The sequence below is a fragment of the Poecilia reticulata genome, chromosome 16 (assembly GCF_904066995.2).
Source record: "Poecilia reticulata chromosome 16, P_reticulata-male-v2, whole genome shotgun sequence".
In the NCBI taxonomy this organism is placed as follows: Eukaryota; Metazoa; Chordata; class Actinopteri; order Cyprinodontiformes; family Poeciliidae; genus Poecilia; species Poecilia reticulata.
The window spans coordinates 29121961-29136848 of NC_088845.1; the positions used below are offsets into that span (position 1 = coordinate 29121961).

The 14888-nt window shown below is 40.5% G+C and overlaps 2 protein-coding genes across 40 annotated transcripts in view; one reads left to right on the forward strand and one right to left on the reverse strand.

Moving 5' to 3' along the window:
- Positions 1-7337: 7337 nt before the first annotated feature.
- Positions 7338-12148, reverse strand: LOC145547651 (uncharacterized). 5 transcript variants are annotated; one of them, XR_014083947.1, is made up of 12 exons: positions 11911-12148; positions 11298-11343; positions 11087-11175; positions 10746-10895; positions 10509-10654; positions 10022-10158; positions 9822-9915; positions 9406-9522; positions 9083-9290; positions 8798-8969; positions 8495-8622; positions 7338-8282 (listed from the first exon to the last, which is right to left on the reverse strand). XR_014083947.1 is itself a non-coding variant. In XM_081597431.1 (10 exons), the coding sequence occupies exons 7-10, from the start codon at positions 9191-9193 to the stop codon at positions 8211-8213; spliced, it is 483 nt and encodes a 160-aa protein (XP_081453557.1). In that variant the 5' UTR covers positions 9194-9290; positions 9406-9522; positions 9822-9915; positions 10022-10158; positions 10509-10599; positions 10746-10895; positions 11087-12148; the 3' UTR covers positions 7338-8210. The 5 variants fall into 5 exon arrangements, 2 of the variants coding, with proteins under 2 accessions (XP_081453557.1, XP_081453556.1); XR_014083948.1 differs by lacking the exon at positions 11298-11343; XR_014083946.1 differs by having other exon boundaries at positions 11298-12148.
- A 975-nt stretch (positions 12149-13123) lies between these two features.
- rims2a (regulating synaptic membrane exocytosis 2a) overlaps positions 13124-14888 on the forward strand; it is a 161687-nt gene continuing 159922 nt past the window's right edge. For 18 of the 35 annotated variants that reach the window (XM_017309469.2, XM_017309459.2, XM_017309471.2 and 15 more), the window contains exons 1-2: positions 13124-13389; positions 13811-14015. In XM_017309469.2, the coding sequence (XP_017164958.2) occupies positions 13828-14015 (188 nt within the window). In that variant the 5' untranslated portion in view covers positions 13124-13389; positions 13811-13827. The remainder of the gene's footprint in view (positions 13390-13810; positions 14016-14888) is intronic. The other 17 variants (XM_081597439.1, XM_017309480.2, XM_008431854.3 and 14 more) reach the window with 3 other exon arrangements.

Sequence of the window (14888 nt, forward strand, 5' to 3'; positions counted from 1 at the left end):
CGTTGGAACTGACTCAGAGTACGATGTTTTCGACTCGTACCTTTTTAATCCTTCCTCGGCTGAGGGGGGAGTTCTCCCTGCGAGGAAATTTTTCTCTCAGGACGTTTGCACTGACTCCGAGTACGATATTTTTGACTCGTACCTTTTCAATCCTTCCCCGGCTGGGGAGGGAGTATTTAGCTCTCAGGACGAGTGCACTGACTGCGAATACGATGTGATCGATGCGTATCTTTTCAAGCCTTCCCCAGCTGTGAAGCGAACTTCACTGGCTGGGGAAGACAATACGCTTGAGAAGACGGAACAAACTTCCTCGAGTGGGGAAAAAGCGGAATCTGAAGACCGGAGCAGGGAAGAGAGATCTGATCAAGGGAATGATTTCTCTGATGTTAAAAAACACTATGCCCTGGCTAGGGTATTTGACAGTATAAAGACAACAGTTGAGCCAAAAAGCTCAACTCCTGCTCGTACGAAAGCAGATTTAGAAGACTGGACTGGAATTGGGAATAGAAAAGGAATTATTCATCTGCCAAAAGCGGCATTAAAAGATTGGACATATGAGGCAAGACGTTTACTAACAATATCGGAACCAAAAAAGCGGACTAAACGTAAAGCTGGGAAATGTCCTTGTTGGCCTTTTTGAATATGTCACATCTGCTGCGCTCCTCCTAATATTTAGAATGGCAGAAGTAATTACCACTGGTAAAACGTATTTACCAGTGGTAATTACATTTCCTGTTTCAATTCAATTCAAAAACACTTTGTTAATCCGAAAGGAAAATTACGTGCTGTCGCTCATCAAGATTTTTCAAAGAGCCATTGAAGATGGTGATGGCTGTCGGCAGGAAAGATCTCCTGAAGCGGTCTGTACCACACTGAACCGGATAAAGCCTCTGACCGAAGATGCTCCACCTTCCCAAGACAGTCTCGTCAAGAGGATGGTCAGGATTGTTCCTAATTTTCTTGATCCTACGAAGAATCCTTCTTTGCATTAACATCTCCAGAGGTTGCACAGTCATTTTCAGAACAGAACCAGCCTTCTCTATCAGGCTGGTTCCTCGAGTGGGGAACCAGCCTGATAGGCTGGTAGGGAAATACGTTTTACCAGGGCCTTTTTAGGTCCCTGGCTCTGATGCTGCTGCCTCAACAGATGACAGCAGAAGAGATGACGCTCTAAACAGATCTGCAGCATCTTGCTCCAAACCTTGAAGGATCTTAGCTTCCTCCAGTCTGCTCTGTCCCTTCTTATAGATTCTTCACTGTTGTGTCTCCAGTCCAGTCTGTTGTCTTGGGTTTGAATTCCGGCCTGGGTTCTTTATGCATGGGGTTTGCATGTTCTCCATGAGCATGAGTGGGTTCTCTCCGGGTGCTCCGGCTTCCTCCCACAGTACAAAAAGATTTTGTGCATATTAGATAATAGATAGATGATGGAAGAAAATTGTATAATAATTTTATAATAATTAAGATAATAATTAATTATTATAAAATTATAATAAATATAGGGCTGCACAGTGACGCAGTTGGTAGAGCTGTTGCCTTGTAGCAAGAAGGTTCTGGGTTCGATTCCCGGCCCAGTTCTTTCTGCATGGAGTTTGCATGTTCTCCCTGTGCATGCATGGGTTTTCTCCGGGTACTCCGGCTTCCTCCCACAGTCCAAAAACATGACTGTATGTTTTTGGACTGTTGCACCAGCAACCGTCCTGACCCCATTAAGGGACAAGGCTGCAAGAAAATGGATGGATGGATATAATAAATATAATAATTAGCAATAATAATATGAATACATTAGTATATTAATCAATACACAATTAATCATACATTATATAATATGATACTTCATGATATAATACTATATTACAACTATATATAGTAATGTAATTATTATCAAATATATTAGTAATAATTTACTAATATAATTAGTATATTATATTAATACAAATATAATATAATATATTAGTATTAATATAATATACTGCATATATATATATATAAATATATAAATAAAAATTCCCTTCTCACCCTCCGCGGGTGGTCTGTTTCATCCTCTGAGCTCGGGTCCTCTACCAGAGGCCTGGGAGCTTGAGGGTTCTGCGCAGTATCTTGGCTGTGCCTAGAACTGCACATTTCTGGACTGAGATGTCTGATGTTGTTCCCGGGATCTGTTTGAGTCACTGGTCCAGTTTGGGGGTGACTGCCCCGAGGGCCCCGATGACCACAGGCACCACTGTGGTCTTCACCTTCCAGGTCTTTTCCAGTTCCTCCCTGAGGCCCTGGTATTTCTCCAATTTCTCATGCTCATTTTTCCTGATGTTGTAGTCACTTGGTATTGCTACGTCCACCACAACGGCTTTCCTCTTTATCCACCACCACAATGTCCGGTTGGTTCGCCATTACCATCTTGTCTGTCTGGATCTGGAAGTCCCACAGGATCTTAGCTCGGTCATTCTCCACCACTTTTGGGGTGTTCCCCACTTTGATCCCGGGGCTTCCAGTCCATATTCTGCACAGATGTTCCTGTACACTATGCCCACCACTTGGTTATGTCGTTCCATGTACGCTTTCCTTGCCAGCATCTTGCACCCTGCTATTATGTGCTGGACTGTCTCAGGGGCCTCCTTGCACAACCTACACCTTGGGTCTTGTCTGGTGTGGTAGATCTGAGCCTCTATTGCTCTGGTGTTTAGGGCCTGTTCCTGGGCGGCCAGGATGAGAGCCTCTGTGCTGTCCTTGAGTCCAGCTTTCTCCAGCCTTTGGTAGGTTTTCCTGACATCAGCCACTTCAGTTATTTGTCGATGGTACATCCCATGTAGGGGCTTGTCCTCCCATGATGGTACTTCCAGCACCTTGTCTTCTGTTCCCCATTGCCTGAGACATTTGCTGAGCACATCGTCCGTTGAGGCTTTGTGCTTGATGTATTTATGGATCTTGGATGTTTCATCCTGGACAGTGGCTCTCACACTCACTAGTCCTCTGCCTCCTTCCTTACGGCTCGTGCTGGATTTGTGGTGGAATCCAACATGCATGGTTAGTAGCTTCCTAGTCTTAACATCCGTGGCCTTCATCTCTTCCATTGGCCAGCTAATTATTCCAGCAGGGTATCTGATTACTGGTAAGGCATAGCTGTTTATTGCACGGATCTTGTTCTTGCCATTGAGCTGGCTTCTAAGGACTTGCCTTATTCGTTGGAGGTATTTGGCTGTGACTCCTTTCCTTGTGACCTCATCGAAGTTGCCATTTGCTTGTGGTATTCCCAGGTACTTGTAGCTGTGCTCTATGTCTGCTATTGTTCCTTCTGGGAGTGAGACCCCTTCTGTGTGGGCGACCTTCCCTCTCTTTGTAACCATCCGACCACACTTCTCTAGTCCGAATGACATCCCAATGTCAGTGCTGTACATCCTGGTGGTGTGGATCAGTGAGTCGATGTCTCGCTCGTTCTTGGCGTACAGCTTGATGTCATCCATGTAGAGGAGGTGACTGATCGTGGCCCCATTCTTGAGTCGGTATCCGTAGCCAGTCTTGTTGATGATTTGGCTGAGAGGGTTCAGGCCTATGCAGAACAGCAGTATATATATATATATATATTTTGGACTGTTGCTGGTGCAACAGTCCAAAAACATACAGTCATGTTTTTGGACTGTGGGAGGAAGCCGGAGTACCCGGAGAATATATATATATATATATATATATATATATATATATATATATATATATATATATATATATATATATAGCTTCTTCTTTGTGTGCTTTGGAGTTTCTGTGCTGATTAATTTTTTTGCGAAGCTGGTAGCTCTTGAATTGCTACAAAATAAAGCTGTATTTCCTTCAGCCCACTGGCTGCAATGTTGAATGTTGACACCTTGAGATGCCATGAGACCTAAATTCTGAACATCATGGCATATAACTGTTCATTTTAGCTTTTAAACTGGTTCTATTGATCCTGTGTCCAGACAGAGGGATAATCAGTAGCCTAGCATCTTGAACTGTTTGTTCTGAAGATCCTGCAGCTTCCACTTCTCTTCCTAACATGGTGCCTCCTCACCCTGACTCTCATACTGATAGAAGGAACCACAGAGCTCTGTTAGGTTAAAGCTCATCTTCTGAAGTTGGGATATTTTTCCTCCAACAGGTTCCAGAGGAATCACCTCAAACCAGATGTTGGACTGGATTTTATTTGAATGTCATTTGTGAATGTTAGAGCCTTATTTTCAATAGTGGAGCTAATAAAAGTTGGAAAAAGTTATTTTGGAGGAAGTATCATCAACATCAATATTTCCACTACAAAAGAGGCAAAAAAATTTGTTTGATAAAGGAAAAGCCTCTTAGATTCTGAGCACGACAGCACCAAACTATTTTTTGTATTAGACAATTTAATTTCACACAATTATCGCGGTAGAAGCCATTTGTTTGTTAAATATTTAATAAAACATATTTACCGTGTTTGATGTTTGTTGTAAATGACATATACTCACAAAGAACGAGGTAATTAGTCCAAGTTTGTCGTTTATTGAACGTTCAGAAACTACAGCGGCTGTGATGAGCCACAGCAAAGGTAAAGAAATGTAAAACAACCCGAACTGGTGATCAACTCTAAACCACTCGCACATTTTCTCTGTCTCTCTCTCTCTCTCTCTCTTTCTTTATCTCTCTCTCTCTCTTTCAGTTAAGCACACCCATTTCCATGGCAACCTCCTGCGCTCCACAAGCCAACCCGAGATTACGTTAAAAATATAACATTCGGTCCGTTACGATATCAGGTTTTCAGGCTTGATATTTATTTTGCGGTCATTAATAATCCTCTCATGAACACAGCGGTGGTTGATTAGTTCATTTTAAACTCCTGCTCTGCTAGTTATTTTGATAATGGAACCGAAACGCACAGAATTGCGCAACACCTTGTTTAAACAATAATCACTGAGATTATTGTTGCTGTTGGGTCATTAATTTGAACACGTTTTGTTCATTTTTTTTGTTGTTGTTCTAAAGTTATGAATGGTTTGATAAGCCAATCAGAAGAGGACGTGCTGGTCTCATCGTCCTGGCGGCGTTCAGTTTGTCACCTAATGCCGAGGTCAACTCAAAACCTTCCGCGATCGACATATTGCTCTAGCAAAGCACGAGCAGTTCAGAAACCATATGAAATGGGAAAAAAGTTATTTATTAACTGATTAAGTCGTGTTTTTGATTGTTCTTGAAAATCTAATCAGTCATGGCTGATTAGTGGGTGAACTCATGGATGCACAGTGAACCTATTCATGTTTTACAGCTGACAGCCGCTCCCCTCTCTTGCAGGTACTGCGTACCCCCACTAAATCTTTTAGGGGTACGCAGTACCCTGCCGTACCCCCTTACTTTCACCCCTGGGTACACATGTGACTGTGTTTACGTTTGATTCTAAATCAGACTTAAACACAGTCCGATTATGTTTAAGTCAATCAGATAAGTTCATATTTTCACATCAACTTGAATTGACACATGAACGTATCTACATTGGCTAAATATTAGATGATACCTGAAGATTTCACCTAAAAAAGTGTTTGTTTGTTTTTTTACAAAGAATATTACCGTAGCTTAAATAATAAAAATTTAAATTCTAAATTCTTAATATAATTGAATTTAAATTATTATTATTTTGTTTATTGCAAAGTGCCTTGAGATCATGTATTATGAACGGAATTGAATGTTGGATCTTCTACTTAGGATTGTTACCAGCTTTGCAGGACTTCTTTTACATTGGCAGCACCACGTAAAAGGACAAAAGTTTAAACGGGAGCAGCAGTCAGTAGATGTGTTTCCCTTGCAGATGTACGCAAAACATGGTCAACATTCTGCTAATGTTGAAAAAACAATTTTGTGATTGCGTTGTTTCCACTAAATAAACACAATAAAGAAATTACACGTGAATGACTGTTCACGCAAAGTCATTTAAAAAACACATGCCCATCATCCTCCAACTACTTCCTGTCCTTTTCTTCTTCGTGGTTTACGCCAGTGACAAAATCCGGTTGTTGATCATGTGACTAATGAAAAAAGTGTTTTCGTTGCGGTGCAGTTTCGGTCATTTGGACAAGAAACTCCACATCTTCACTGCGTTATGAATCAGCAGTCAATCCTCAGAATGTGTGTGTGAGGAAAAAGAGGCCAATAAAGTGAGATCAGCTCCGAAGACGGTAGAGATGGGAACAGATCACAGTGAGTCAGGGACCGAGGTGTTAAAGTTTTCAATCAGGACCGAAAACATTTCTGTTTACTGCTGCAAACCCATAATGACGCGTTTATCACTGAATTTCTCTAATGCTTTATTTATTTATTTATTTATTTAATTTTTAGCTGTTTAAATTTTGTTCCATGTTCTTTCGTTCCTTTCATTACTTTCGTGTTTTTGCTGCATTAGGTGTTTTTAACGTGTCTAACTTCTGTTTCATAATTTTTCTATAATTCACAAAATGGTATTTTACAAATGAACTCTCCTTGCCTGATTTAGGGTCAAACTGATGGAAGCAGATTTTTTTTCGGCTCCTGCCGATTTGGGTACAAATCTGTTAAGTTCGACGAAAATCTTCATCATATTTTTTTTTAAATTTAAAATCAGTAAATGTTTAATTGATCAATTTCTGCTGTTAGCACTGAAGCTGTGTCTGCTTGTGTTCACATTTCATGCACACTGTAACCGTTTATAGGAATGAGCCAATTTCCCCCTGATCAGCTCTCAAAATAGAACAAATAGATTTAGTTCTATTCTTGAAATGAATCAAAATTAAAACCTAAGGCTATTTTCAAACCAGAAACACAACAACATATACGTCGATACACAGTAAAATTTCCAGAGTAAAATTTACTCAATTTGAAAAAAATTTTACTCTAAAAAAGACAACATTTGGTCCCACTCTAAATAGAGTAAAATTTACTCTCATGGAAGAGTTGAAATTACAGAGTAAAATCAACTCAATTTAGTGCAAAAATTTTAATCACTGCCAAGAGAATTTACTCTAAGTTGTTTAAAATAAAAACTACTCCACCGTATTTTAACTCTAAGTGGAATATAATTTACTCTAAATAGAATTGCATTCTACTCCAAGTAGAGATAACTTTTAGTCTGACTAAAAGGAAATTTTACACAAAATAGAATACATTTTATTCCACATAGTGTCAAATTGTGCTCTTAGTAGTATAAAATTTTACTCCTAATTTAATTGAATTTTATTCCATATTGTGCAGTTAAACATTAAATTACATTCTAAAATAGAACCAACTTTAACTTTATTTCACTCACTAAGCAATTGTTTTACAGCTATTATACACAGCAGAGTTTGTAAGAATACAATGCATAGACCAGAAAGCAGTATTTGAACAGTCATTTTTATTGTTCACAAAAAACAGTATTGAATAGTATAAACATTTGCATCTTCGTGACTGTATGACACAAAGGATTTTCCATTTTCTCAAAACATTGATCAATTTTGCACTCAGTCACTTTTGACAAGTTCTTGTAAAGAAATACTGCTTCTCAGATTCTTTTGCTTGATTTTGAAGATCATTAACTATTTCTTCCAGGGAAATGACCAAAGAGATAATTGTTCTTTCACTTACACCTGCCACTTTAAGTTCAGCAACTGCTGTAGCACAACTAGACAAGATATTTCTGAAGCAGGACTGTATCAGAAGCAACACTCAGAGGGAAAATCTTGACTTTCAAATGTCTCTTCAGTTGTAGATGGGCCTTCACCAGGATTAGAAGTGTGTTTATCATGTGCTTTATTAAGATGCTTTCTGAACCCAGAAAACGTGCCATAAACTTGAGCACAACCTGCCTGACCACATTTAAGATGAAGTGTCTTACCAGGGCAAAGTCCGTGGATCACTTTTAAGTGCTTGGTCAGAAAACATTTGCCTGGTACTTCTTACAAATGAAACAGAACATTCCAACTCAACTTAATACTGAAACAATCATAGCAAAACAACAATTTAACACAGCATCCGAGCCCTCAACTCTGCAACCCTAGGATTCACTTTGGTTGTCTCAACATCTATCTCATAAATGGCGGTGTGCAGAAAATTGTACACATTGACCAGATCATGGTCATATGAAGTGCCGAACACAAAGTGAGCTTTAAAAAGCTCATCAAAACAGGCAAGAGAGCCTGGTGATTTACAAGGTATGGCATGTTTGTCAAACACAATGAAGTACTTGTGAATCACGCTCCTCTGAGTCCCTACTGCAAGCAGGTACGGTTGACGCCTTTCTGAGATGCCATCAAGGTGCTCCTGGATGCTGGTTCCTGTCTCTGGAAAAAACAGAATAAAACACGATTAGTCTTGGGCTTCAAAGAAGACAAGGTTCTTATAGATAAGGCAAATTACTTTTCAGGACCTCTTTAAGGTCACTTGAAATGAAATTTAAGACCAACTTCACAAGAAATACAAATAAATTAAATAAAAATAAGTGAAGAAAAGAGAATTTTGATCAACATAAATGTTCCCTTTACTGTAACCTTACCTTGACAAACTTCACAAGATGTTCACTGGCTTGTCTGGCTGAGAGTTTCCCTGGTCTCTTGCGGCCGTGAGGTGACGGTGGCAGGAGGTGCACAAGGATCAAAATGGATGACATGTCACTGTCCCATCCTGGAAGAAAAAGTAAAATAAACATAAGCTACCAAAACTTCTTATTTGCAACAGTGTTAACACTTCGAGTGAGCTTACCAAACAGTGACGGCAGGAGGAGGTGCACTTATATTGAATCAATTTACATAAAATTCTGTAACATTAAACACTTTCTTTATAATCCAGTCCAATTTACCATTTTCCAGTTCTGTTGTGCCTTCAGCATTGTGAAGAAGGTTCTGAAGGTCTTCAGACTGTGTGAGACCACGGCTTTGTTCAAGGACTTTCTGCTTGTAGACAGTGGGCCATTTCTCCAGGAACTTTGCAGCGATGGTTTCCCCAAACATCAATGTAAAATCTTGCTCAACCTGGAGAATAGATGAAGTGAAGGTTTTAAAAATCATTTTGTTAAACTTTCTCACATCCACCTTAACTTAAACTTTGTTAAAAGTAGGTTAAGCTGAAGTGAAGATAAACATACCAATCCTCCTATGTCCAGGAATCTTGGGAAGTCCAAAAAGATACTACATGACTTCACTGGGTCATGAATCATCTTCTGGCGATAGTTGAAAGTCTGTTTCATCTTCCTCATAACAGCTCCTTCATCAGCGCAATGGCCTCAGAACACAAGCTATCTGTCATAAGGCAGTCTTCTTCTCTCAAACAGTCCCCGTCAGTTGTTGGTCCCCCTAAAAAAATTATAAGAATATGACACTCCATTTTAGGATTTAATAAATAAGGCTAGGGAACTTATTGTGCAGTTTGGTTGCAGGATGAGAATTGTACAAGTATAAATACACATACCTGTTTGGGTTTGTGACAGTCTGGGGACCTTCTTTTGTCCATTAGAAGCTTCTCTCTGGACAAACTTCAGTCTACAAGCAGATACCCACTCCCATCTTCTGCATTGTAATGATGCTCCTTAAAAGTAAGTGAATGATAAATGTTTTTAAAGCTGTGAAAGCAAAGACAGCTGTGAATGCTAAAAGCTGTGATTTACAGATTTTAGTTCACATTGTTTGAATTACATAGATAAAATCTATTCACAATGTTTATTCTTCAAGCTGCAGTAGCCCAACACTCGAACAATGAACTCTACAAAGGTTTAAAAATTGGAAAGTTAAAAACAAGTGGCACAAATGCAGGGCATGCAAAAGAGAAACCTTTTTCAGTTCTACTCAAACCATAGCCAATAGGTTGGACTTCTGTTTTGAACTTACATAGCCAAATCTGCTCTTAGGATCAGCCAGGTAAGGGAACGAGGTAATAATACCGTTTGCATTGTCCTCTTTGATACATCTGGAAGGACTTGTCCTATAGACACAGAAAAAACTATGAGCATTGTTAAAGGAATAAAAAACACCTTCAAAACTGGTAATTGTGAGCGGCGCATACAAAAAAATAAGTAATTTCAGCATACCCATGTTCACTTGTCATATGTGCAACCAATATCTTGACCATGTCACGCCGTCTGCTGTCTGTTAGGCTTTTTGTCCGCGCATATTCATTGATGATCCTGTCTCCTCCTGGTTTGTTCTTTAGAACATTTTCAATCATCTTAAGTGATGGTAAAAATATAAACAAAATATAAATCAATACATCACAAAAATACCGTACACAAGACAATTACAAATCCTATTTTATTTAATAAAAGAGAGACAGTATTAGAAGAGCTATAATAGTTATTAGTAGAATAGCAAGTTATGTTAAAAAGCACAAACAAAAACTTCAAGAACTTAAAAATTTTGTGAAGTCCAGAGGCTTCTATGGTAAGGATCTGGACTAAAATGTGCAGAGATATGCTGAAGGAAAAAACACAGAAAGTGCTTTTTATAGAGTAATTTATATAATTTATTCAAATTTGTAAAAACTCTATGGAAGTCTGCACAGTTATCTGCATAGCTTACTTGGGCAAGAGAGGTGTCTTCAGTTCTCTGTCTTGTTGCAATACTGGGTTGCAATATAATGGTGTCATCGGAGTCCACTTCAGTTTCTCCACTGGAACTGGTAAAGGAGCCACTTGCTGAACAACTTAGCTGATCCATAGCATTATCTAAACATTTTGTTGGTAGAGTTAACAGTAGCCAACACACTAAAATTGAGAAAAAAATAAAATAAACAAATGACACTTCAAAACAACTTACCTTCTGGATTGAGATCTTGTGCTTCACAAATTTCCAGCACACCAAGGTTTGGACTTTTCAAAAGGAGCTCAAAAACCTCCTCATCCACTTCAGTCTTTGAGTCATCAAAGACTTTTAAGTCCAAGGCTGGGATGCTGAACTTTTTTGCAGCTGTGAACATAGCAAATTATTTATTTATTCTATATTTGAACATTTGTAAATAACAAGACATAAAAAGTAAAATTAAGTAAAAAAAATAAATCTGAAAAGTTGGTAAAGCACCTATTTTGGCACCATTCCCAAAACGTTTTTGATAAACCTAATATGTGAAAATGCTATAAACTTGTTTTGTTTTCACTCACCACATTCCAAAAACGAACTGCAAGACAGTTGTCCTTCAAAACAGATGTAATTCTGTCGATCCCTGTATTTGACACGCACAGCTTGCATCCTGCATTATGTAAAAATATATTTTTCAATTATCATATAAACATACTTATCAAAGTGAATAAAAAATGAAGATAAAAGGTTGAAACAATCATGGGGAAAAAGCACTGGGTGGCTAACAACTACCTTAATGGGGCTAGGCTCTTTACTTGAATTTAGCCAATCACCACAGCTAAAACGGAAAAAAAAAACATATCAGCTCCATACAATTCGATGTAAACGGGGTTTATAGACAAAATAGTCAGTCAAAAATGTTTTACTGACAACTTGCATAGTTTGCTTACAAACCACAACTTTAATCCTGTTTTTTTTATCGCTGCTCTACGTTCAAGAAAAGTTACTAGCATAGTCCTCTCGCGCCATTTTCTGGGCGGAACCCTGGCTCCACATGCTAGCAGAGCCAACTTCGACTGTACAGCTAACTCCTCTTTTAAACTCGGTTCCTCAGCTTAAAAATAGCGACAGCTTTGACTTGTGAAAATTAAAAAATGGACGTAGCATTGAACAACATTGATGTTTTTTTTTTCTACTTAACATTGTTGTAAACTGCTAAATTAAGTTAGCTGAAGCACACATGCTAACTAGTTAGCCAACCATGTTAATTATTCGCTGCACCCCTTCTTCCCCCACGACCACACAGCAGCACGTCATCTTTCCACTAGAGATAATTAGTCTTAATAATAAAAATAAATCATAAAACCCCACGTAAAATATATGTACAACCCATTTGGGGACTTACCTGGCACACAGCTAACCGTCGCCTCCGTTCCAATGCGGGATAACAAGATGGTGGAAGAAACGAAACTTAAGGAACTTCAGTGGGCGTGTTCTTGTTTTACTCCGATATGATTTACTCTGTTTTTTTGTTCCGACTCTATTGACCAATTGAAATGATTTCACTCTATAATGTATAAAAATGACACTTTCAGATGAAAATAATGTTAACTCCGAAAAAATTACTCTCCTATTTTTCCTGTGTACACCCTTTTAAGATGTATTATTAAAAATCAGATAAGCGTTAGAGACATGAGCTTTAATGAGGAAAAGAAATTAATAGTCTTCAGTTTCATGTGTTATAGTTGAAATGAGTCAAAACTGGACTTGACTGGTGAAATACAGGAAAAACAGTCATTTGAATCATCCAGGAAAAGCCTGACGGTTAAATATCTGCTACCCTCCCCCCCGCCCCCTCGTCCCCAATGGTTGCTATGCCTACATCTTCAAACTAGCCCCTGGAAGGGGGCGTCCAAATAAAACTCTATCCAAAGCCTCATTAAACTCCGGGTCGGCCCTGTCAATTTTATAGCCAAAAATCAATGCAGTTTTTCAAAGACTGAAACATTTGAATCAGCTAACATAACCCAAAAACAATTTCCCAGCTGACTCTTTATATTAAAAACTTGTTCAAACATTATCGAACCGTCTTGTTTTCATAATGGTGTATTGAAGAAAAAAAAAAAACAAAAACAAAACAACAACTATAAAAACCAGCTGTCCTTCCATGCGTAATCGCTTTGAGTTGTATTTCTTTTCGCACAACGTCACAGAAATTGTCACGTCAGCTGACAACAAAAGCCCTGCGGGTTGCCGCGCGAGCGCGTCTGAAAGCACTGACCGGAACCGCTGCCGCACCTGCAGCCACAGCCGCCCGTCACTAGTCATACTCCGCGCGTTCGTCCCCTCTGTCAGCGCTCATGATCTGCTTATGAAATATGCATCAGCTCTCTCCCAGCCACGGCTGCTGCTGCTGCTGCTCCAGCTTCACCTCCACTCCGTGTTTTCGCGCCCACCGTCGCGCCTGCTGTCAATGAACATCCAGCTCGTCCTCTCTGGCTTCTACGTTTCCACCGCTCCTCCCCCTTTCTCTCTGAATTTTTTTTTTCGTTCGCCCCCCCCCCCCGCCCCCCACGCTCTCCTCCTCCCTCCTCTCTCTCACACACACACACTCTCTCTCTCTTTTTCTGTATCTCTCAAAGCTTCCTCCTCTCCCCCCGCTCTCTCTGTCATAGCATCCATTTTTGTGCATTTAAGAAATCTCCAAGAATTACCAACCTGGAGGAAAGCGAGCTAAACAGAGTGGCAGAGGGGGGTTCGGGGCTCCAAAGGGAAAGCAAACAAGGACGCGCCGGGTATCTGTTATTCCAACATGCGAGCGAAAGCCCTCTGAAGGATGGCAGCGATGGGTTAGACAGGATTTACCATGTCTGCTAAGTAAAAGGCAAGAGTTATTCTTTTTACACTCTGTATTTTCTGCTTTCCCCCCTTTGCTCCCCTCCCTGGATTGAGGGTTATAACCTACAACCTGGGATTCTTTCCAGAGAAATCTAGTTTTTTTCCCCCCCTTCTTTTAGAAATGTTGATGAGTAGTAGTAGATACGTTTGGCGTTCCAATCCTCAGCAGCTTGACTCTTATTAAATCGCACTGTGACAGCTTTAACAGCTGCAAGGGTGAACGTTTTGACGCTTATTTTCTGCACCACAGTGAGCCAAAGAAGAAAGAAAAGAAAAATGTGCATGACTACCCTGCTAACTCAGACGTCATGCCGCGTGTGCCTTCTCCTAACCACCAGTATTAGAACATTGACCAGACGAATAAACATTTATTTACTATTATTTTTTATTATTTGATATTCTTTCAGCGACCGCTTGGTAAAAGATGTCCGCTCCACACGGGCCCCGGGGCGGCCCTGGCCCTGCTGCCGCCGCCGCCGCTGCTCCCTCAGCGGCCGGCGCCATGCCGGAGATGCCGGACCTCAGCCACCTCACCGAGGAGGAGAGGAAGATCATCCTCGGTGTCATGGACCGACAGAAGAAGGAGGAGGCTAAGGAACAGTCCATGTTAAAGTAAGAAAAAAAAAAAAGGCGGAAATGAAGAGAGAATGCGGCTGCTTTTTTGGGAGGGGGCGGGAAGGAGGGGGCTTGTTTTTAGCTACCGTGATCATTTCTGTCCCTCAGTGTGGAAACTGGAGGGTCATGTTGCCCCCCTCTCGTCCCCCTGACATCCAGCCCATTCATTCTGGACCTCTAGCAGGAGACTGTCAACTTTCCCCCCCTTCACTCTCTTATCGAAATGTCTCATCTTTTACGGCAGGGTGTCGCTCCACAATGCGGCACTCGTTTGTAGTTTCGCCCGCACTTTTGTTGTGACTGTATTTAAGCCTGTATGTACTACAGTGGGCTGGGTGAGCAGCGACGGCCGCCATTTTCACGTAAAAAACACGCCAAACCGCCTAACCTTTCCCCACTAACGTCACCGAGATTACACAATGTGACACTGGAAAGATCATTCCAGGTGTCCTTCGTGGTGTTGTGCCCGGTTTCCAACGTTAGAGTGTGGGCAGAGAGCCTGCTGTACCCCCCTAACCCGCTTCACCCCACCCTGCTCCGCTCTGCCTCTGTACAGATGTCGCTCGGAGCTATTTCAGCACCGCGGTGCTGTCCGCTCTGAGCCTCTACTTTTTAAGGTGGAGCGGAGCGTGTGTTTTGTTTTTTTGTTTTTTCCTTCCGCCATCATTACTTCATTATAACCTTATCTGTGCTGGCTAATAAACTGAATTCATGACTGAATATTTCACCCCCCTCATCGTCTCGACCTGGTTGTGAAAAGATTTGTGTTGTATTTCTCTTTTTTTGTCGCTGAACTTTAGGTTTCCAATGCGAACTGGATTAGCAAAGAGGAGATTTAGAGGGGGTGACCTTAAATGTGTCCATCCTGTT